Source organism: Mytilus californianus, unplaced genomic scaffold (genome assembly GCF_021869535.1).
Source record: "Mytilus californianus isolate M0D057914Y unplaced genomic scaffold, xbMytCali1.0.p SCAF_8, whole genome shotgun sequence".
NCBI lineage: Eukaryota > Metazoa > Mollusca > Bivalvia > Mytilida > Mytilidae > Mytilus > Mytilus californianus.
In genome coordinates this window covers 22,279,208-22,303,281 of record NW_026262734.1, presented here as the reverse complement: position 1 = coordinate 22,303,281, position 24,074 = coordinate 22,279,208, and the positions used below count along the sequence as shown (strand labels likewise).

General features: G+C 32.4%; 1 protein-coding gene, 2 long non-coding RNA genes and 1 pseudogene across 3 annotated transcripts; all 4 read left to right on the top strand.

The window, feature by feature from the left end:
* Positions 1-4,765: 4,765 nt before the first annotated feature.
* On the top strand, positions 4,766-7,665 carry LOC127710497 (uncharacterized). Its single transcript, XR_007986209.1, has 2 exons — positions 4,766-5,021; positions 6,880-7,665. It is a non-coding gene; the product is annotated as an uncharacterized LOC127710497 (long non-coding RNA).
* Positions 7,666-13,615: 5,950 nt separating this feature from the next.
* LOC127711949 (probable thiopurine S-methyltransferase) lies at positions 13,616-14,705 on the top strand (annotated as a pseudogene).
* A 1,711-nt stretch (positions 14,706-16,416) lies between these two features.
* LOC127711377 (uncharacterized) lies at positions 16,417-18,390 on the top strand. Its single transcript, XR_007986663.1, has 2 exons — positions 16,417-16,496; positions 17,636-18,390. It is a non-coding gene; the product is annotated as an uncharacterized LOC127711377 (long non-coding RNA).
* Positions 18,391-20,202: 1,812 nt separating this feature from the next.
* On the top strand, positions 20,203-23,615 carry LOC127711532 (probable thiopurine S-methyltransferase). Its single transcript, XM_052217612.1, has 3 exons — positions 20,203-20,220; positions 21,267-21,397; positions 22,877-23,615. The coding sequence occupies exons 2-3, from the start codon at positions 21,293-21,295 to the stop codon at positions 23,519-23,521; spliced, it is 750 nt and encodes a 249-aa protein (XP_052073572.1). The 5' UTR covers positions 20,203-20,220; positions 21,267-21,292; the 3' UTR covers positions 23,522-23,615.
* The last annotated feature ends 459 nt before the right edge of the window (positions 23,616-24,074 follow it).

Here is a 24,074-nt window from a genome sequence, read left to right as displayed (position 1 = left end):
GTTTTACAAGTCTAGAATGAAATGGTTTCACAATATTCCACACGAGGTCGCTGTGGAGCCATGTCAACTCATACCTTCGCCAACTCGTACCCAATATTTACCAACTCGTATTTCTACCAACTAGTACCCAATACCAAAAAGGGTCTTAGTGTAGTGATACCCCAAATAGCACAAGACAGTGCCAGGGGGCGTCCCCTCGTTCACCGAACGCAAATTCTCTACTAACTGCTTGCAGACAGAGGTAGGGCGCAAGTGGACTTTCTAAAAAGAAATCGACCAGTAATAGAACTGTTAATAATGAATAAAAATTGAACATTGATAGCTTAAAGATTATTTTCTTATATGTTTGTGGGCTGAACAAAAGAAGTGCTGTCTCCGGATTTCATTGAAATCTTGCTTGGACTTCATATCTGTATTCTTTATGAAACGATGTTAACTGACATAGATTCTTTAAACCTACTAGACGATTGTATTCATTTTTATTATGTTTAATTCTTGTGCTGACTTTGTCGCTTCAAAAAGATACAGGTTGTCAGCTTCCCTATCGAAGGTCGGTGATTTTCTCCGGGTATTCCGGCTTCCTCCACCAATAAAAACTGACCGCCACGAAATAGCCTAAAAGTGGCGCTTAAAAGTGGCGTTAAAACACAACCAATCAATCAAAAAGATACGAAAAGCTTTATTTCTATTTGTATCCATCTGATGAGTTAATCCTTTTTCAACTGATTTTTATAGGTCGTTCTTATGTTGTACTGTTACACCACTGTCCCAGCAGGTTAGGGGAGGGTTGGGAACACGCTACCATGTTTAACCCCGCCACATTCTGTAAGCATGTGCCTGTCCCAAGTCAGGAGCCTGTAATTCAGTGGTTGTCGTATGTTGATGTGTTATATATTTGTTTTTCGTTCATTTTTTTGTACATAAATTAGGCCGTTAGTTTTCTCGTTTGAATTGTTTTACATTTTTCATTTCGAGGCCTTTTATATATATAGCTGACTATGCGGTATGGACTTTGCTCATTGTTGAAGGCCTTACGGTGATCTATAGTTGTTAGTTTCTGTGTCATTTTGGTCTCTTGTGGAGAGCTGTCTCATTGGCAATCATACCACATCTTCTTTTTTTATATTTCATATATAAACTAAATAGAAAAATCTTCTTGAACATATGTTCAACGCAAAGATCAGTGAAAAAAGCTTCATAGGATATTTTTTTTACCGATTTTTGCGTCGAACATGTGTTCAAGAAGATTTGCCTAGTTAGTTTATAAATGAATGCTTATCTAATCTTTTTGAAGCGACCAAGCAAGCACATGAATTAAACATAGTCCAAAAGTTTTACATATATACAGTTATTTAGATACTATAACAAATACGATCCATGATTAAAATCGAAAGATCATACATTTCGCCCTTATTTTCCCCCAATCTTAGTTTTAACAAAATTGATAAGTAAAACTGAATGGATTATGGTGTTCAAAGTGTAGTTTTGATTCATACACCCGTCTATGTTTATTTTTCATTAAAACAATTCTAATCTATTTGTGTATGCTCGAGCCTATTGTCCATTAATCAGGCGCAAATCCAACCATTTTAAAAAGGGGGGGTTCCAACACTTTCAAATTAAATAGAAATTGGTGTTCCAACCATATGTCCCCATACAAAAGCATTAGCAGTCAAACAAAAAGGGGGGATCAAACTCCGGAACTTCCCATCCCTTCCCCACCACTGAGTAATGATCACTGATTAGAATATTGTGTGATTATAATTATTCAACATGTATATGAAATAAATTATCGTTCAAACAATTTCATATACTCACTTTCTTCTAGAGACGAATGATTAACTGAGATATTTCTTATATGAAAATAAAATCTATATATTTTATATAAAAGAACTTAAATCTTTAATGAGTAAAATGAGTATGTTGAGTACGAGTTGGCGAAGGAACGAGTTGACATGGCTCTACAGCGACCTCGTGAGGAATATTGTGAAACTATTTCATTCTAGACTTGTAAAACTTCTAGACTTGTAAAACTTCTTGACTTGTAACATGTTGATTTGTAACTTGTAGTTTTTCTTTAAAAACGGAACTTCTCATTGGCTTACAGCGGTAACAATTACACTGACGCGATCTCTCAAAACGTGACTCAAACACGTTTGTTTTTATTTGAATTGTGAACTGTGACTCAAACAAAGAAATTAGATTTCACAAATTAAGAAATATATAGAAATTCATGTAACGAATGACGAAAATACGTTAACAAATTAAGAAATTGTATTTACAAATTAAGAAGTTACATTTCACAAATCAAGAAATGTAGAAATTTATGTAACGGATTGAAAAAGTACATGTTACAAATTAAGAAATTGCATGCTACAAATTAAGAAATTACATTTTACATATGAAGAATTGTATAATTATGGCGGATATTCCCTTCCCTAATCTCCGAGTGGCATATAGAAGCTTATTTATCCCCATGTCATTTGATTGGCCTATGGTGGGTTAATCATACCACATCTCGTTTGTTCATACCTGGTAAAATTCATAATGTCCTTTTCATTTCTGAAATGAGACATTATCTGAAAAAGTCTAATTTCCTGGTTCCATCTTTCACCGGCAATTATTTTTTTATTCAACCATCTTTTTAGAAAATTTTAAATTTCAGTATTAACTAGAGTATATATTGCACCAACTATTGCCAATTAAACACTCCTTCTTATATTTCTTCCAATAAAATATAATACTTTGAATTTTGAACCCCCCCCCCCCCCCCCCCCCCCCCCCCTCAAAAATCATGTTGTCCCGTGTTGTTTTTCTGACCCACTAAATCATTCTAAGAATATCCAAATTAAGTAAACAGGCTTCCGATTTTCACAAATATCATATGATAGATCATATAAGAAACGTGTCCTTTACTGGTATGTTTTTATTATAACTAAAGCATGTAATAAAATTTTGCAAATTTAAGAAAAAATAAATTTTGTCCCAAAGGGTAATTTTCCTTCCTGTTACCACTGTTTTTTTTTCACCTGTGGAAACGTTTGAAAAACCAAGATTTGATTTCTTATAATGCAATGAGAAGAGCATCATTTCCTCCACATGTATAGTTTGAATGGCAGCCAGTTTGAAAAATCCGAGCTCACCCAAGGAAAGAATTTAGTGAAAAATAATTGTGTTGTTCTCTCCTTTTACAGCCTTTTTGTGTACCTTCTGAGAATATTTGATTGTCAGCACTATAACATTGAATGTGTTTTTATAGTATCTAATTAAATTGATATGTAGATGGAAGTAAACTTCCACACAATTCAAATAAAATGACAAAAAGTAGTGTGTAATTCCTTTCTGTTACGTTCTGTCATGTTACCTGATAAAAAGTAACAGCATAGCCATAATCAGTAACAGGAAGGATGTTAAAGGACAATTTCACTAATGAAACACAAAGTTAATCTACTATATGCCAACCATTGCATTTAATATAAGTTATTATCATCATATTAAATAAATCTCAACATAATATACAGTATTTTGAATGAAAAGACAGGTTATTGAGTTTTGATAACAGCAGAGAATATTGTGCAATTCTAGTATAGTAGATGGTGACAGAAAGGAATTTATTTTAGAATTTTTCATTTTCTAGGCAGATTTTTCATCTTGCAAATAAAGTTTTAAAAGCTAAACGACATTGTTTGCTGTTATCTTCCAATTGTGACCAGTTTGTAATGATGTATTTTTCTTAAACTATGAAATAAAAGAATTGTTTTGAAAAAATAATTCCTTCCTGTTACCAATTCTGTCCTGTTACTCAAGATTCTTTCATGTTACCAACATATCGGACTATATTTTAGTATATTTCTTAACCTTTTGTATTGTAAATGCTAAAATAAATAATTGGCATTTGATAAAATATTGTAGGATATACTAGTAAACCAGATATTGTATCTTAAACTTATTCTTTATTCCCATAAGAAACTTTTTTTTAAATTGATTCACTTTGGTAACAAGAAAGAACTGGACTTTTTGTTACCATTTTTAAAATTGCCATTGTTACCACATTTAACAATTGTTTGAATTACAGACAACAGTTCCTGAATCCTCAATGTTTGTTCTTCGATTTGTGCTATTAAAAATACCGGTTCTAAAGACATGTTTTTGTTGATCCTATTGCCAAAAATTAGACATTTTCAGATATTGTCTCAAATATTGTAGATTGAGATTGGGAAATAGAAAATTAGCGAATACAGAATATACTTCTATGACTACAAGAAGTAACAAATGCAAAGAAAGTTAACGGAGGGTTTTGTTTTTATTATTTGCTTGTTTTTAATCATTTATTTCATTGTTTTATTTTATCAAATTTTCTTAATTTGAAAAACAACATATATATTTTATTCTAAGATGAACTTTATAAGATAGAGAAGATCTTGAAAACCCGTAAGAGGAAACAGAAAACAGAATCCCTGGTTAGATAAGAAGGGTTTGCTGTACCAACCTGGGTATACATGTCTCTGTTCATACTTATTTGTTTATTGTCTAGTGGATGAAATTTTGTTTTGCTAATGACCTCCTTGACCTTCAGTCGATGTCCTTGATTCATGCATTTACCTGTTATCTCCATCTGATCAAGAATAGTTTAACTGTTTTCATTCAAATGAATATCTTGAACATGTGTGTAATTTTATCGTGTGCATTTCATTTACACTATTTTACATTTATTTTAATATTTAAGTAAAACTATTTAATGCTAGATATATTTCAATATATGCAACTGGACGTTCAGCCCGATCAATCAAAAAGTCCAATGAGAGAAACCTTTGGATGCCTCAAAATATAGAACACATTCTTTTCCCAATACGTCACAATGTCTATTTTGTAAAATTATTTATAGTAATATTATTCCAATAGATCCTTCGGTTGCCTCTAAATATAGATCACTCGGTGATATTAATATATATACTGTTTGACTCCAGGTATTGCCACGCTTTATTTCACTGGCTGCTTAACTGAGTAAAACATTGTAAAAGGTATGCATTTTGTTTTATTTAAAATAATCTGTGTTTAGTCTTTACTGAAATTCAGTTTCTCGATGATAAATAAACAAACATAAATTATTATTGTAAACAAAACCTGTGACTTCGCGGGGTTTTAATATATTCAATATATAATTCTGTTCCTGTTTGTGTATTATTGATAAAAGAAATATTCTATTTTTCTAAACAGGTGTGTCCAAATTGTTAAAATAAAGTATAAATATCCGTATTAATTTTCAAAATAGAGTGATTAAATATGCAACCACAGCATGTAAAGCGAAAAGGTTACTGTCCTGAGACTGTCCTACAATTTTTAATGTCTAAGTTAGAAACGCGGGAAATTTTTGAGAGGAAAAACGACCAAGAATTTAATGAAAACACAGCATGAATATATGTTAATTTGTAAATATTAGCAATTGGCTGTTTCAACATCTAGTGTATTGACCTCTATTCAAACCGGTAAAATTGTGTGTTTTTTTAATCTGTTTTATTTGTAGTGTTGCTCTTTCTTTATATTTTTTTATATAGAGTTTTATGGAAGTTGCTTCTCCTATCGTCTTTCCATGGCGTTGTCAATTTCTCTTTGGAAAACCTCAAAGGTTACGTGATTCTACCTCTAATCTGAAGAGATGTGCCGAATGTAAAATAATGATCATACGGTTTTTTTTATCAATGGTGCTGAATTGAATAAAAAAAACATTTTGTATATTTCGCACGTCGGAACACCGTTTTAGGATTTACCTTCATCATGAACGCTCAAACTAAAACATTAAAAAGCCAAGGATGTACTGACATATTTTATCAAACTTGAAATAAAGGATCCGATATATACGGTTATGTCTGCCTAACATCTTGACTGAAATCTTGAAATTAACAATGAAGTTCGGTTGAGAAGAACGCCCTTACGATAAAAGGGGTGATTTTAGCTTTTAAATTGTGAACTTACCCTTCCTAAGTAGCAAAATTTCGACAGCGCCATCAAATAGAGGATTTATCTGGTTTGTGGTACGATTTTCCAGAGCTTGCGTGCCCTATCATGATTTCGGTGATAGAGGGTGCTCCTTACGAGGAAGCTATTAAACTAAGGGTTCTAAGTGGTAAAGTTGAAGTAATTCCATCGAAAGTTGTACGGATGCCATCACTGTGTGGTTGGCCGTTATGGAATATCTATGCCACAAAGGACAACGGCCATGTTCCAATTATCGAACCAACAATTCCGTCCTCATTTCTTCTATTGAAACATCATGGCATGAGGACTATCACAGGATTTATACTTGCGTGAGCAACATTTTGGCTGCCACTTGTTGAACAGGAGATGCTTACCATTCCTGAGCACCTGAGTTCTAATCTCGGGTTTAAGTCGGGGTTATGTTGCTCAGACTTAAGTTTCTGTGTAATAATTTGTGGACCTAATCGTCTTTTCGACGTATTACGTTATTTGCAATTGCGCAGTCAGATTTTCCTCGACTTATCAGTTATACATTTATCTTTAGTATCTTCATCCTCTGTTTTATAACATATCCTTCCTTAATTGTCCGTTGATGAATTGTCATATAAATCAGAAACAAGGGTGATAACGTACTCATGGAAGATTGACAGATGAACTTGATTATCTTTTTGGTCATATATCTTCCTCACATGTTTAAGTGTGTAAATTTGCCTTTATTTATTTGAGCTTTCTTGGTGAAGATTAAACATGAAAATAACTGTTTAAGACTAGCAATGTTCCTTTCCAAATTTTAAACTATTGTGTACAAGGACAACCCTATAACATATGTATTTTTTAATCATTTCTAATAAGATGTTGATTTATAATTTTGGAATTTTGTTATTACAATGTTTTTCTTTTAAGGTTAAAATGGAAGAAAACATGACGGTGGACATGTGGGCGAAGGCTTGGAAAGAGGGCAAAACGAGCCACATTCCAGAACTTTGCGATATGTTTACTAAAAAAGTTGAAAAAATGTTAAACGGTCGTAAACAAGTTAAATGTTTTGTCCCCCTTTGTGGAAAAGCTGTAGAAATGAAATGGCTTTGGGATAAAGGACATGAAGTTGTCGGCGTCGAATGTGGTGAGGAAGCACTTAAAGAATTTTTCGAAGAAAACAAAATTGGATGTAGTATCAAAGAAATTCCGGAGATCAAAGGGAAATTATATAAAAGTGATGATGGAAGAATACGGTTGTATTGCTGCGATTTCTATCTGTTTAACTCAGCTATTGAAAGTAAATTTGGGGCAGTTTGGGATAGTGGTGCTCTAAATGCCATCAACGTAACTGACCAGGAGAAGTATGTTGATATCATCAAATCACTTATGGGAAATAAATGTGTGAATCTTACTGTTATTGACGACGCTACGGATTGGGAAATTCCAGTTAATTTTGATAAAATGAGGACTTGGTTCAAAGACGGATTCAGGGTGGAAGCAAATGATTATGTAAAAGCTGACGAAAAGCTAGAATCCTTTGGCATCAAAGGGCAACAACTGTACACTATATCCAAAATATAAAAATATGTACTAACATTGTACCTCAATTCTTATCTTGTTTTATTCTTATTTGGTAAAACATAATACAGAATAACTGCATTTGATTTCGCTTGTTGTTGTGTAAGTAATAAACCATTATTCAGTTTTGAACTTCCTGTCTTGAATCCTACATGCAATCTTGTTGCTTACAATGTTAGTAGAACAAAGGGGAAGAAGTCACTTAGTGTGCAATCAAAGACAAAAGGTTGTACAAAAACAGAAAAAAAAACAAGAGAAAAACGCAAAAAAAAGACAGTCAACATAACAATACACACAAAATTAAATAGAGCAATACGAACCCCACCAAAAGCCGGTGTCAACTGCGTCATTTTGTACGAGAAGACAGTTCCGGCTCACTATATTTTCACCCGCCAGGCTGACATAAAAAAAAATGGTAATACGTTGAAATTGGTGATATCAATCGATGAAAATGGAATGGGATTGTGGCTACTATAAATAAGTTGAATATATCCGCGAGTGAATTTGGTTGTAGTCCTCCGTTTAACTTTAACTTAGCGGTAGTGATAAAAATCGGTATATAATATTGTAAGAATATTGGTGAACAACAGAACAGAAAAACACATTTCAATAATATCAAATTACAGATTTACTAATTAAACAAGGAAGAGAACATCTAAAAGGATAAAATCAGTTTACACGATGCTTTATTATCTTTGTGGAATCTAAAAATATCTTGAGGAGTAGGGAGAAGTATCGGTTAATAATGTTAACCGATGAAAGACAAATCATAACAGCACACAAAAAGAAATAGATTATTTATAACCAAAACAAACAGAAAAGCAAGAAAAAAAACAACAAAAGAAACCTGAAAAGTTGTTCCGAATATTCGGCAATTCCTTGGTCGATACCGGGCTGGTGTACTATCAGTCATTAATCAAAAGTACTTTTGCACATTTGTAGATCCGGTAATGAATCATGAACAAGAAGAGTTAGTAGACTTCCACATAAATATTTAGTCATTGAAAACAAAGATTAATTTAGGCGACAGAAATAGTTAACCGATGTTTAAAATCGATTAGAGACAAATGAAGGTAACAAACAGAATCATATAATATGAACGTCAAAACGGAGCAATATCGGGTGCACCAACAGGGTAAGCGTTTCCTGCTATGTAGGTATTACCCGCCTTGCGAATTCGCAGTCAGAAAAATGTCACAATCGGGTATAGGAATCAATTGGTAAACAGACCAGACGTCTTTACAAGTATCGAAAGATCTAAGACCACAAATCATGTCGGAAGTGAGTTAAGTCACCGATATATCGTGATGGTGACCGTAAAACGTTGTAGTGTCGATTTCAGTCGTTCGTCCTCATTACTATATTGGAGCAGTTTCTTTTTGTAAGGAATATGTCAAATCCCTGTTACAATGTAATGAGACCAGACGTCTTTACTAGTATCGAAAGATCTAAGACCGCAAAAACATGTCGGAAGTGAGTTAAGTTTAGATCGACGAGTGATGTATAATCCAGGTATATAAACGCTTAAACTGGCTGGTTAACACAGTATTAAAAGGTAGGATTTTGTTGCGATACTCATCCAGCAATAATTTCTGAATTTACATTATTCATTAACGTAATCTTTTTTTTATTTCGTGATTTTCTTATGTTGTTGCATTATTGTAACACTGCTTAACCATTCTGAGTCCCTGACATCATTCCTGGTTTATTGTGGGGTTTTTGTTGCTCAGTCTTTAGTTTTTGTATGTAGTGTTTTGTATGCTGGGTTTTTTTTTGTCCTTTGGTCGTTTTTCGTTTTTTTTTTTTTTTGTCATGGCATTTCATGTTTGTGTTCGACTTATGAGTTTGAATATCCCTTTGGTATCTTTCGCCTCTCTTTGAATTAGCTGCATTATAGCTATCGCCCACATCTACCCCTAGTTCTTATTATTATGTACATTGATACTTTGAAGAGAAATAATACATGCTCCAAAATTTGAAGGAAAAGATAACTCCCATGCAAGCAAGCAATTATTATCAATTATAAATCTAGTGTTTGCGTCTCTGCTCGATCTCTTCACATATGACAAATTAAAAAAATAAAAACGAAAAAAAAAAACGAAATGTCAAATTGTTTTAGGGTCGTTGGGTTGATGTCTCATTGACTCAAACCCAAAATCTCGTGTTCATATCCAGCGAGATTCCAAATTTAAATATAACAGACAAAGTCACAAAAACATCTTAGTTTATTACATTGTATGTTTCGTAAATTGAGGTGTTGTGAATCCTGTAGAGTTTTTAAACTCATGGGGTCAAAATTCATAAGCTTGATAAAATAACGTGGACTATGTATATAAAAAAGTTCCAATGATGTATACTCATAATGTTTTTCAACAATTTAACATCAATTCAAATTTTACTTCTCTGCTTTGCTGATGAAGACCATTTGATATAATTTGAGATTTTTAAATATTTTTATGTTTACATACATATGAATGGCTTTCATAAGTTATCTTTATTAACAAAAAAGACTAATATTTCCATTGATCGAATGTCAGGAAACTCATTAGTGGTTGTCTATCATTATAGCCTTTATGTTTTTTCTTTCGTTTTGTAGTGACCTGTTCCAGCGGCTCAAATATTTTAATCTAACACATCTCATTTCTTGTACTTTCAATTATATTCTAGAGTATCCATTGAAACGAAAAGCAAATTTATAGGGAACGTGTAAAATGAATAAATAATGAGTGAGTAATTTTACGATAACTAAGAAGTAAATGAGGGAAGAAAATGTACCATGTGTACATGGTTATTTTTTTTTTTTTTTTTTTTTTTTAGTTATTTTATAATGCTTGTTTTGGGTTTTGCTTTGTTTTTCAACTTAGTTGATTTGATTGTGTTTCGTTCTTTTTCAAGTTTGCATTTCGATTCCCTTTGGTGTTTTTGCTTGAATGTTTAACTGTTTTTATTCATGTGAATTTTGAATTTTGCCAACTACATCCATATATTTCACAGTGATTTGAATATTTTAATGAACATATTTAACAAAAGATAGCCTGAATGTGTTAGAAGTATTTGTCACTGGCCGTCAAGCAAAAATCAATCAAATAAGCCTACAAGGTCGCCTCAAAAAATAGAACGTATACTATACCAAGGCGTCACAATATCTATTTGTAAAATCATTTACAGTAATAATATTACAAAACATCCTTTGGTTGCCTCTAAATTTAGATCGACAAGTAATGTACAACCCAGGTATATAAACTTTTAAACTGGCGGGTTAACACAGTATTATAGGTAGGATTTTTTCTTTGATTTAACAAATATATGAAATGTAAGATATATAACTAAGGATTTTATTATCCCAGGAATATATTACCGTAGCCGTATTTGGCACAACTTTTTGGAATTTTGGGTCCTCAATGCTCTTCAACTTTGTACTTGTTTGGCTTTATAACTATTTTGATCTGAGCGTCACTGATGAGTCTTATGTAGACGAAACGCGCGTCTGGCGTATTAAATTATAAACCTGGTACCTTTGCTAACTATATATATGATATGATTGCTAATAAGAGAACTATCCAACTGAAACCAAATGTACGAGGATGTTTACAAACAACTATAGTTCATCAATATTATCAACCGTATAGTAAGCTATAAAAGACCCCGGCAAAAGAGAAAACTAACCATCCTATTTATGCTAAAAAAACATCTCAATGAGAATTAATTATTTTCCAGAAAATGGATTCCATCGCGAGGGTTTAATGTATTCACTGTTTTGCTGATCCGTTTTTGTATTCTATAAATAGAATGTAATTTCGTGATCAAAGTTGAAATTGAAATTTTAAAATCAATTAGAAATTAGAAATACGGTTGTTTTATTTGCATCGAATTGGATAATCATTTTACAGGTAAAGGTGACTAAGTTAGAAATGCGGGAAATATTTGCAAGAAATAAATGAAAAGAAACTTCAAAATTAGTTAATTTGTAAATAGTACTCACAGTTTTTACATCTGTAGCATTTCAAAAACCGTTTGGATATGTAAAATGTATTTGATTGTTGATTAACGGAATGTTTATAAATATATCATTATTCTGATAAACCTTTTTTTCAATACAATGGTAAACAAAAGTTACATGTAATAAATAGCACAGATATAGAAAACAAACAGAAAACAGTATATACACTATTCACAAATATATATACAATATTCGTACAATGTAGGCAAATATAAAATTTATTGGACGAGCTTTAGAAACGGAAAAAAAAAGAAACGGGAAAGCTGTTTCGTAGCGAGTACAAATACATTCTATATTTTCCTACAGTGAACGAATTTAACATTGACCTTAAACGTATAGTTTGTTTTCATCCAAATAGTTGAATATGATTTTGAATCAAATCGACATGACTAAAACGCGGACCACAAGGAGGACATAAAATTGAACTGTTATGTAAACAGTAATTTGAACATAACCGTTTGCTCTCAACAGTAGCAAGATACCAGTAGACTATAAACGTAAACTATACGTTTATCGCTTCATGTTTATCTGTTAAAGAGAGGTGAAAGATATCATACCTGCCTTAAGTCAGGAACCAGTTGTTCAGTGATTGTCATTTGTTGATGTGGTTCATAGGTGTTTCTCGTTTCTCGTTTTTTATATAGATAAGACCGTTGGTTTTTCTGTTTGAATTGTTTTACACTAGTCATTTTAGGGGCCTTTATAGCTTGCTGTTTGGTGTGAGCCAAGGCTCCGTGTTGAAGGCCGTACTTTTACCTATAATTGTTTACTTTCTACACATTGTGACTTGGATGGAGAGTTGTCGCATTGGCACTCATACCACATCTTCTTATTTCTTTATATATTTATGCTCATATTTAAAACAATCTGTTTATTTATCTATTTTTCAAAATCATAGACACAAGTGGATTGACATTAACGAAATCAAAATATGGGAAGGCCCACTTTTTCTACACCCTAGGCTTTGTAATTACATAACATCTGTTGATAGTATGATATAATGTCACCGTTGTCTGAGCAGAAAGTTGATGAACCAGGTTTATGTCAAAGAACGTCTCGTATTTTATTTCTAAAAAAGTTCATCGGAAGATATCAAGACCTTGTTGATGAATATTCCGTATCAACTTCACATATAATACATGAATGTCTTGAAGTATAGATTCTAGGTAATGACGTTGTTTTATTATCTTAGTTACGTTTTGTAGTGCTCTTTTTATTTGGCTTTGTATATTTTTTAACTTTCCTGTAATATCCTGTTGGCGTGGCTCGGTATTTATACATCCCGCCATTGTGTTATTGTGCGATGGTCATTTTTGTATTCTTGTCTTTCGTTTTTGCTTATGTGCTTTGTCTATAGAGCGTCTATTTTATTTTTCTTTGTTGACAAGGTTGTTTGTTTTTATAGTGATTAAGTTTATAACACAATTTTGACTGCTGTACTCCAATTTTTTGACATTTTTACCTATTATGTCTGTTTGTTTTTTGCCCACACATTTTTGTCAATATAAACGAATTTTCAGCGACGGTCATACAAGTGAGAGGTTTAGTTAGCTATAAAACTAGGTTTAATCTACCATTTTCGACATAAGGAAATGCCTGTACCAAGTCAGAAATATGACAGTTATTTTTCATTCGTTTGGTGTGTTTGAGCTTTTGATTTTGCCGTTTGTTAAAGGACTTTCCGTTTTATTTTCCTTTGAGTTCGGTATTTTTGTTATTTTACTTTTTAGCATATTTGTTTTTACCTTTCTGTGACCTGACGAATTGTTTATCTTTAAGCAATTTATTTTGCACTCTTTTACATATAACATCAAAATATCCGGTTAGATTTATGCGAAAAAATTTCCTATTAGATCTTAAAATATTCTTTTAATTTTGGACTGCCATGTTTTGCTTTTCATTTTTGGGGGAGGAAGGGGAAGGAATATCACAAAACTGATTCTAGTGCAGTTAAAATAAAATTGTCAACTAAGGCTGTACGTGAACACCCATGCAATATCCTTATTTCTTAATGCTGTATCGTTTTATCATGTTTGACTCTAACTTTTTCTTTTGATGATACTATATTTGTTTTAAGTTATAATGAAAGATGGCACTGTGACTGTAGACGAGTTGACAAAATTGTGGAAAGATGGCAAAACAGATTTTCATATTCCAGAACTTTGCAATATGTTTACTAAATACGTTGACAAAATGTTAAACAGTCGTGAAAAAGTTAAAACATTCGTTCCCCTCTGTGGAAAAGCCGTGGAGATGAAATGGCCTTTTGATAAAGGACATGAAGTAGTTGGCATCGCATGTGGTGAGGAAGCTTTTTAAGGTGGCACGGTAGTATTTGCATTCCAGAATTTAGGTTGCTCTTTTGTGTACCCTACTTAAGTCAATGTATCTGAACAGTGTGATTGGACAGAAAATACAGTATCAACTGAACATACTTTCCAAAACTGAGGGTTGAATCAGATGTAGAAAAATATGAAATAATTTTACATACAGGTGAAAATGAATTTTTGAGAATTTTTTTAAATTTTGTATTCACTGCATGATAAAAGACCTAAAAGCACTGGTGGCCTTAGGGTTTTAAAGATAGCAAAAAAAGTAAACGGTCATGATACATATTCAAATTCATTTCTGAATATTATAATGAAAGTACATCAGTTAACTGTGTATGTAGAATTCTTGGCAGTGTTAGAAAGTGGTGAAAATTTTAAAAAGGCTATCATTATCCCTATGGACCAGGAAATACTACCGTGCCACCTAAAGACTTTTTCGAAGAGAACAAAATCGGATACAGTATAGTAAAAATTCCGGAGCTGAAAGGGAAATTATATAAAAGTGATGATGGAAAAATACAGCTATATTGCTGCGATTTTTATCTTTTTAACTCAGCTATTGATATAGATTTGGGGCAGTTTGGGATAGTGGTGCCTTAAATGCCATCAACTTAACAGACCAGGAGAAGTATATTGCTATCATCAAATCGCTTATTGGAAATAAATGCGTAAACCTCACTGTTTTCGACGAGGCTACGGATTGGGAAATTCCAGTAAATTTGGACAAAATGAGGACTTGGTTTAAAGATGAATTTAGTGTGGAAGCAAGTGATTATGTGAAAGCTGACGAAAAATCTTTGGGCATCAAAGGGCACCAACTCTACACTATATCTAGAATATGAAAATATGTCTTTACAACTTGTACATCAATGCATATCTTGTTTTATTCTTCTTTCTAAAAAACGCAATAAAGAATAACTATTCATAATGTCATATCTTGTTGTATCGTAAGAAGAAAAGGGGAGAAGCCATCAAGGGGAAAATCCAAAACAAAATGTAGAAGTAAGATCAAACGATAAACACAAAAAAAAACATGCAGATAGACTACACTGTCCAGAAAACAACACAAATCGATAAAACCCTGGAGTCTTCATGTGTTCCGAAAGGGTAAGCAATTTGTGTTCCATTTTTTGGCAACCGTCTTGTTGCTTCTTTGTAATTAAAAATTTGGTGAGAAAGTGCATTCAGTGATGTCAATCGAAGAAAAGAAGACGCTAAGGTATTGTTGCTCAGTAACACTAGTGGAACATATCCGTGGTCAAGTCATTTTTATTTTTTGCTGATATGATTTATCACTTGTAAAAGCTATGCATAATATTGCAACAATATTCATGAACAACAGACCCATATACGCAAATTGTTAATACAGTTGTACATAAAATTGCAGAAGTATCCAAATTGAAAATGACACTTCAAAGTACATAAGAAGGGAACATCAGGTTGACTTGGTTATCTATGAGGAAAACACCAAAAGTGGCAGAATTCATCAATAGAACTCTAGAAATTGGACAAAAATCAAATCATAACAGCACGAAAAAAATTATATTAATACTCCGCATCAACAGAAACCAAAACAAAAAAAAAACAACATTTAGATATAAAAGTGTATGTACACATATGTACTTTGGAATTTTCAGCAGTTCCTATCCCACATTAGTTCTTAGTATGGTTGGTCATTGAAAGATCCGGTAATAAGTCACGAAAATAGAGAATTACCGGAGGTAAGCAGAAATGTCTTTTTGAAAATTACTGGGGCAACAAATTACAGCTTAAAAAATTGGTGATACATGTTGCCTTAATTCATGCCTTCATATAAAAAAGAACTATATATTGCTACCTTGCACAATGTCCTGTGCTGATTCGGTGTTATTATGGGTGGTGACGTTGCCTACTTGTCTGAGAGATGCATATACATGTACAGTTGTTTCTTCGTTAAATCGCCACCTTTTGAAATCGTGAGATTTTGGCAATTTGAGAATTTAAATGTTCTAATAGAAATCTCTGGTCTTAAGAAATTGTTTTGAATTCCAGATATTAATGATTTGTAGACGGTGATTTCTACATTATTAAGTGAAAAGTGTACCTAACTGTTCCTGATGTTTTGTTCTAAAAACATCTTCTTAAATGTTTAGTATATTAGTCTATTCTTCTGTGGGTTTTGTTTTTTCGCTAAGTTTATTTCATTTTATTTCGTTCTTTTTCAGGTTGTCATTTCGATTCCTCTTGGTGTTTTCCCTGTTATCTCCATTTGATCATGAATGTGTAACTGTTTTTATTCAAGTGAACATGTATAATATATGTTTATTTTGCCGAGTCTATACATATATTTTACAGTAATTTGAATATTATTTTAGCGAAAATATCTAACAAAAGATAGACTTAATTGTGTTGGAAATCTTTGCCACTAGCCGTTAAGCAACAATCAATGAAATTAGCAAACAAGATAGACCTTTGGTTGCCTCAAAATATAGAACGTATACTATACCAAGGCGTCACAATATCTATTTTTAGAAATTATTTATAGTAATAATAACACTAAACACCCTTTGGGTACCTCTTTATATGGATCGACAAGTGGTGTAGAATCCAGGTATATAAACGCGTAAACTGGTGGGTTAACAAATTATTAAAAGGTAGGATTTCATTTTACATTTAAGCAAATTTATGTTGAGTATAAAAATAAGGGAATATGGTATATGATTGTCAATAAGACAACTTTCCAACATAAACCAAAGGACGAGGATGTAAACAACTAGAGTTTACCGTGCCATGCGTACGGCCTTCAAATTTTACCACAGTATACAGACATGGGCATGAAAAATGTGAAAACATTCAGAGAAAAAAACCAAAACATCTGATTTTGCCAAAAGCAATAAATAAATAGTGATGGCTTAAATTATAATATCTTAATGAGAATTGATTATTTGGAACCAAATATGTTTCTTCTCAGGTTTTAATGTATTCAAAAGTTTACTGATCTGTTTTTGTATTTTAAAATTTCAATTTTAACTTTGTTCATAAAATTATATTCTAATTATATAGAAGAAATAGTGTGGTTTATTGGGCATCGAATTGAATTATCATTTTAAGCAAGTGAAGGTTAATAACCTCAATTTTTTTATTTTTAAGTTAGAAATGCGGGAAATATTTGAAAGAAAGAAATAAAAACAGTCCAAAACTAGGTTATATCTAAATATTATTAATTTTTTCACATCTATAGCATTTTTTTTCAAACCGTTAAGTTGTGTACAATGTGTTTGGGTGTTGATTAAGGGAATGCTTATACATATATACTTGTGCTCATATTTATTATTCAAAATCATAGACACAAATGGTTTGCCAATAAAGAAATCAAAATAGGGGGAGTTGGGGAAAGCCCACCTTTTCTACACCCTAGGATTTTTTTTTAAATCTGTTCATTAATTCTTACCATTTGAGTGTGGTGCGTCACAGTATGATAAAATGTCGCATATGTTTTAGACAATTCTATGATTTGAATATTTGATCTTAAAGCGATTTACTTTTCACTTTTTTACATATAACATAAAGCCCTTTTAGAAATATGGGAAATTACCCCTTTTAGTTCTAAACATTAATTATTGTGCTTTAAATTTTTAGTTGGAAAGGAGGAGCTACCACGAAACTGATTCTTGCGTAAACAAAAACTGTCAACTAAGGCCCTGCAATATCCTTATTTTTTAATGCAGTACTGTTTTATTTTATTTTACTCTAACCTATTTTCTTTTTATTACAAACATCTTTCTTTTTTTAGTTAATAATGGAAGATGGCACTGTGACTGTAGACGAGTGGACAAAATTGTGGAAAGATGGCAAAACAGATTTTCACATTTCCGAACTTTGCAACATGTTTACTAAACACGTTGACAAACTGTTAAACAATCGCGAAAAGGTTAAAACGTTCGTTCCCCTCTGTGGAAAAGCTGTAGAAATGAAATGGCTTTGGGATAAAGGACACGAAGTTGTCGGAATCGAATGTGGTGAAGAAGCACTGAAAGAATTTTTTAAAGAGAACAAAATAGGATACAGTATAGTAGAAATTCCTGAGCTTAAAGGGAAATTATATAAAAGTGATGATGGAAGAATACGGTTATATTGCTGTGATTTTTATCTGTTTAACGCAGGCATTGAAAGTGGATTTGGAGCAGTTTGGGATAGTGGTGCTTTAAATGCCATCAACTTAACGGACCAGGAGAAGTATGTTGCTATCATCAAATCACTTATGGGAAATAAATGCGTTAACCTCACTGTTATCGACGACGCTACGGATTGGGAAATTCCAGTTAATTTTGACAAAATGAGGACTTGGTTTAAAGATGAATTCAGTGTGGAAGCAAGTGATTATGTGAAAGCTGACGAAAAATTACAATCTTTCGGTATCAAAGGGCAACAACTGTACACTATATCTAAAATATGAAAATGTGTCTTTACAACTTGTACATCAATGCATATCTTGTTTTATTTTTCTTTCTGAATAAACACAATAAAGAATAACTATTCCTAATGTCATATCTTGTTGTATCGTTATTGCTTACAATGAAAGAAGAAAGGGGGAGATCAACAGAAACCAAAGCAAAACAAAACCATTTAAAAATAAAAGGGTCTGTACACATATGTACTGCTCATTTGTTGAAGGCCGTACGGTGACCTATAGTTGTTAATTTCTGTGTCATTTGGTCTCTTGTGGAGAGTTGTCTCATTGGCAATCATACCAATTCTTCTTTTTATATTTGGAATATTCAGCAGTTCCTATCCCACATTAGTTCCTCGTATGGTTGTTCTTTGAAAGATCCGGTAATAAGTCACGAACATGGAGAATTGGTCGATTCCACTTCGACACAGAGCAAATATTTCGTAATTAAAACGTGGATATTCCGGAGGTAAGCACAATTTTTTGTTGTTGCAAATTACTGGTGCAACAAATTAAAGTTTACAAATGATACAGGTTGCCTTAATTTATGTCTTCATATAAAAAAATGCTGATTCGGTATTATTATGGATGGTGACGTTACCTACTTGTGTGAACGATGCCAATACATGGACATTTCTTTCCTCGTTAAATCGCCACCTTTTGAAATCGTGAGATTTTCGCAATTTGCGAATTTAAATGTTCTAATAGAAATCTCTGGTCTCAAGTATTTATGATTTGTAGACGGTGATTTCTACATTATTAAGTGAAAAGTGTACCTAACTGTTCTTCATGTTTTGTTCTAATAACATCTTCTTATCGTATTTTTTTGTATAGATACAGAATCGATGAGATGAAGAGTGATTCAAGCATAAACAAACATTAATGTTAAGATTATTAATCTATCGTAAACTGTCCATTTTCTGTTTTATTTTCAATAAGATCTGACCTAGCAGCAAGAGCTAGCGCATTTAGATATCAATTGGTTTTACTATCTCGTCGAGTTCCTGTCCCACTGACGATCGCTGCGATATAGCCTTTTTGTGCTGAGGCGGCGTAAAGCAACCACCAATCAATCAGTTTATCCCACATTTCTTTGTATTCGTCAATAGGAATATTTGCAGATTTATTCATCATGGATAAAGTCTCTTTTTACATCTAGAATTGAAGATGTATTATATATCAATGCCACGGTTGACGGTCAGAGTTATTGATAACAACATTGCGTAATCTTACTCGAAGTTTCCAGGATATTTCAAATGTTTCATTTTAAACATTGTATATGTGTTGCATTACAATAGGAATAACAGTATGTCTTTGCAGATTTGCAAATGTCATATGCAAACTCTTAACACACAGATCTGCTATTCCTTTTTTGTTTTTTATTTATTCATTATTTCATTTATGTCATGGTGTTTTGATTGTTTTACTTATTTTTATTGTCGAGTTTTTTGTGTTTTTGGTTTTTGATTTCTTTGGTTCTTTTCTTGACGTTTTGATTGCCTTTTTGGTGTCTTTTACATGTGTTATCCATTTAATATATAACCATGATTATAACGTGTAACTGTTTTATTCCTTGGAGAAAGTCAATATCTATATCAAATCGCATTTTGTCCAATGAATTTCATATACATATATATATATATTAGTTCAAGTTAAATTATCTAACGAGAGATTGACCTGAACACGTTGAATATTACAGAAATATTTGTGGTGGACGTTACGCACTTATTAATCAAACAATCCATTTGATAGCCTTAAAATTAGAACGCCTTTTATACCAAAACGTTTCAATATTCATTATTAGAAAATCAATTGCTTATAACAGTATTATTTCCGAAATCCCTTTGGTTGCCTCGAAATATAGAACGATGTCTACCTGTGTAATATATATTGTTGACTCCAATAACTGGTGTTTAACAGAGCAAAAGGTATTTTTTTTATCTAATTGTATTTAATTTTTAATTAACTTCATGATCAGCTCCTTAATTTTCAATTAAGGAAAAGTCCTTAAAACGAAATATGTTTCTTCGCTGGTTTGATATATTCAAAATGTTACTGTTCCTTTTCTGTATACTATTTACGAATACAAGCCTTAGAATAAATTGATCATAATCTAGCCTAGGCTACTCAAAGTTATAAAGTGATAAAATAAATATGAGTCAGTCATGCAACACATACAGTTTACTTACTTACATTTTTCAATTTGAAAGTTAGAAACGCGCTAAATTTCTGAAAAAAAAATATAAAAAAACCCACTATTAGATATTGAGTATTTTTTTTTTAAATACTAAACAACTGTTTGTTTATATCTATAGTCTATTACACAGGATTCGTGGGAGGGTTGGATGCTCACAGATGTATTTAACCCCGTCACATTTTGTATGCGTTTGCCCAAAACCAGGAGCCTGTATTCCAGCAATTATCGTTGAGGGATGTCTGCCATAATTTGTTTTCGTTTAACTTAATTGTTTTCAGCATAAATGGTTTTCTTTTTTATTTGTTTCACATTTTGTCATCCTGGGGCCTTTGATAGCTTTCTATGCGATACGGCTTTTTCATATTGCAGTAAGCCCCATGGTGATTTATAGTTGTTCACATATTTGACTTCTCGTCTTTGGTAAACAGTGGTCTAATTGGCAATCTAGGAATATCTTAATTTGAAATAACCCTTAATCTAACCTGTTAGACATGTATTCGGTTGTTGATATTTGGTAGCCTAACGAAGTTTTTATACTTAAGTCAATTTATCTATTGGTATCTTTCCTGAAAAAAAACATGACTGCCACAGAACAAGTACAAATATGCAGATTTGGTAAGGTGCGGCCATGTTAGCCTTACCATGCACAAATCGTCGTCCTTTTTACGCCATCACCTAGCCTTATGATATTCGTGTGTGGTTTGGTACGTGCACTCATGTTTTATTCAAGAATACATTAATATTACTACATGTATCCAAATGCAGTGTAATTAACAGGTTATTATTGTGTTTCGGATCAGACCATGTATAGAAGATCAGAAAGAAAGAGGACACAAACGAATAGGGCTAATAGTGGACATGCCACAGCAGCGGTTAAGAAGGCTAAGCGCCAACATTCAGATGTTTCAGTAAGTATTACAACTAGGTTATATTCATGTTCCTCGGGGACAAGTGTAACCACTATTCGAATACAAGTATCTCAACGCCTACAACAATGCGTTCTATTAACTAATGTCGTTCTTCCTCTTATTCCATTAATGTCAACTACCATAGTACTTTCAACAGAAACAATTTATCAACGTTGTTCACCTGGTTAAACCTCACACCCATCTGTCATTTATGCAGATTATATATTACCCGTTGAAATATTTAAAACACCAGATCATATAGCAAATAATGTAGGACAAAATGTAAAACAAAAATCAGAGTTTGGGAATACGTTGACATGGGTAGTTCATTAATTATTCTCGAAACATAACATGGGCAAATAAAACACTTATAACATATCATGGCCATCTTAAACGACAACCTAAGCAACATTATACTAAAAGTAACACAACATGAATTTGAACTGCAGTATTTTTAATTTACATAAATACATATTGTACAATGCATGCATCACATTCTCATGATTTGTTGAAATTTATACAAGCAATCCAGTTAGGAGCTAAATGTTATGTAGATTTCATGTTGAAATTGTATGACGAACAATTTAATTAAGAAGAGCACAAGATTTTGCTAGTTCCTGAGCTGTCATCAACACAAAATTCTGGTTGTCAGATATTTTATATGCAGATCCAGAACATTACCTCATGTGTTACGCTTTTGATTACAATAGGCTTTCAACAATATTGTATTTAAAAGCACAGCTGTTTTAAATGCAGGAATTTAAATCCAGTTATACCATTGTACCACTAATTATTCGATGATTTGTTCTTCACAGGGGAAAGCCCATGAAAGAATTGTACAATATCATTGAAACTCCCATCTTATCTTTTAAACAATATTGATAACTTGCAATTAAAATTGCTAACAAATCTTGGACTAAAACATTTATCTATTGGTCCCAGAACAGATAAAGTCTGACAAAAATCCACTTGAAAGTCATAAAGCATATTCAACAGTATCTAAAATAAATGCATCTACAAGACAATGTCTCATTGAGCATGTTGAAAAAGACAAAACAGTTGGATAAAAAAAATTAATACCAGATAGCGCTGTACGAGAACAACCCTACAATATCCTTATATTTTTTTTATTGCAGAATGTTTTATCGTTCTTGTCTTTTATTACTAATATTTTTCCGTTATTATTTTTTACTCTCAACATTTATGAGATAGTTAACAATAATATATTATGGACTACTGTTTTTTTCATATAAAGTTCATATTTAGAGCTATAATAGTAAGATGATAGAGAAATAATGGATTAATGATAAATAATATATATACTAACAAAATTATAAATATATACCTGAAGATACCCTGGTCTTTAGGTACTAATGTACAGGGAGCTCCACTGAAATAGCTGTACCAGTGAAGAAATCTGTTAACAGTATGTGCAATATTGTTGTTGAATAAAAAACAATATTTTTCTATTCTTTTTAGATTGAAATGGAAGAGCACATGACGGAGGACAAGTGGACGAAGTTGTGGAAGGAAGACAAAACAAATCACACTTCAAAACTGTGTACCATGTTTACCAAACACGTCGACAAATTGATAAACAGCCGTGAAAAAGTTAAAACTTTTGTCCCTCACTGTGGAAAAGCTGTTGAAATAAAATGGCTTTGGGATAAAGGGCATGAAGTTGTCGGAGTCAACTGTGGTGACAAGGCACTTAAAGAATTTTTCGAAGAGAACAAAATCGGATACAGTGTAGAAACAATCCCGGCGGTTAAAGGGAAATTATATAAAAGTGATGATGGAAGAATACGGTTGTATTGCTGCGATTTTTATCAGTTCAACTCAGCTATTGAAAGTGGATTTGGAGCAGTTTGGGATCATAGTGGTTCTCTTATTGCCGTCGACTTGGATGAACAGGAAAAGTATGTTGATATCATCAAACCACTTATGGGGGAAACGTGTGTGAATCTCACTGTTCTCGACGAGTTATCTGTGAATTATGACAAAATCAGGACTTGGTTCACAGATGGGTTCAGAGTCGAAGCAAGTGATTATGCGAAAGCAGACAAAAACCTAAAAAATTTTGGCATCAAAGGACATCAACTATACACAATATTCAAAATATGACAATTTGTATAATTAACAATGTAGTATGTTTATCAATACACATCTTGATTTGTTTCTTTCTTCTGAAAAACATAATAAATGATACTATATCTGATTTCGCATACTGTTATGTTGTCATTATTTTGAATTGTTTAAATTTCAAATAATTTCGAAAATCATTTTTAAAAATAAAGCATTGCCTTTACATGTTCATTGCACGTATTAATGATACATGGAGATATGGGACTGATGTTAATGACACTGAACCACGAAAAACAAAAATGTTCATAGAAAATTCATAATTATCATAACTTAAAATTATCAGAATACGTCATCAATATGCAGACCTGTCTCTATTGCTGCAGAAGTTGCATATTATTACCGTGGCGTTTTTGTTATTTTTATGAAGGTAAAAAGGGGAATTGAGTTACATAATAAAGTTGTATTATATGTCTCTGGTTTTAAGGACTCTCTAAAAATATCAGACCAAAGGGCTCAAAAACAGCAAAAACGCTCTGTCCACATTTGAAAGTTTATTCAAATTTTCCGCGGCAAAATTTCATACAATTTTCTA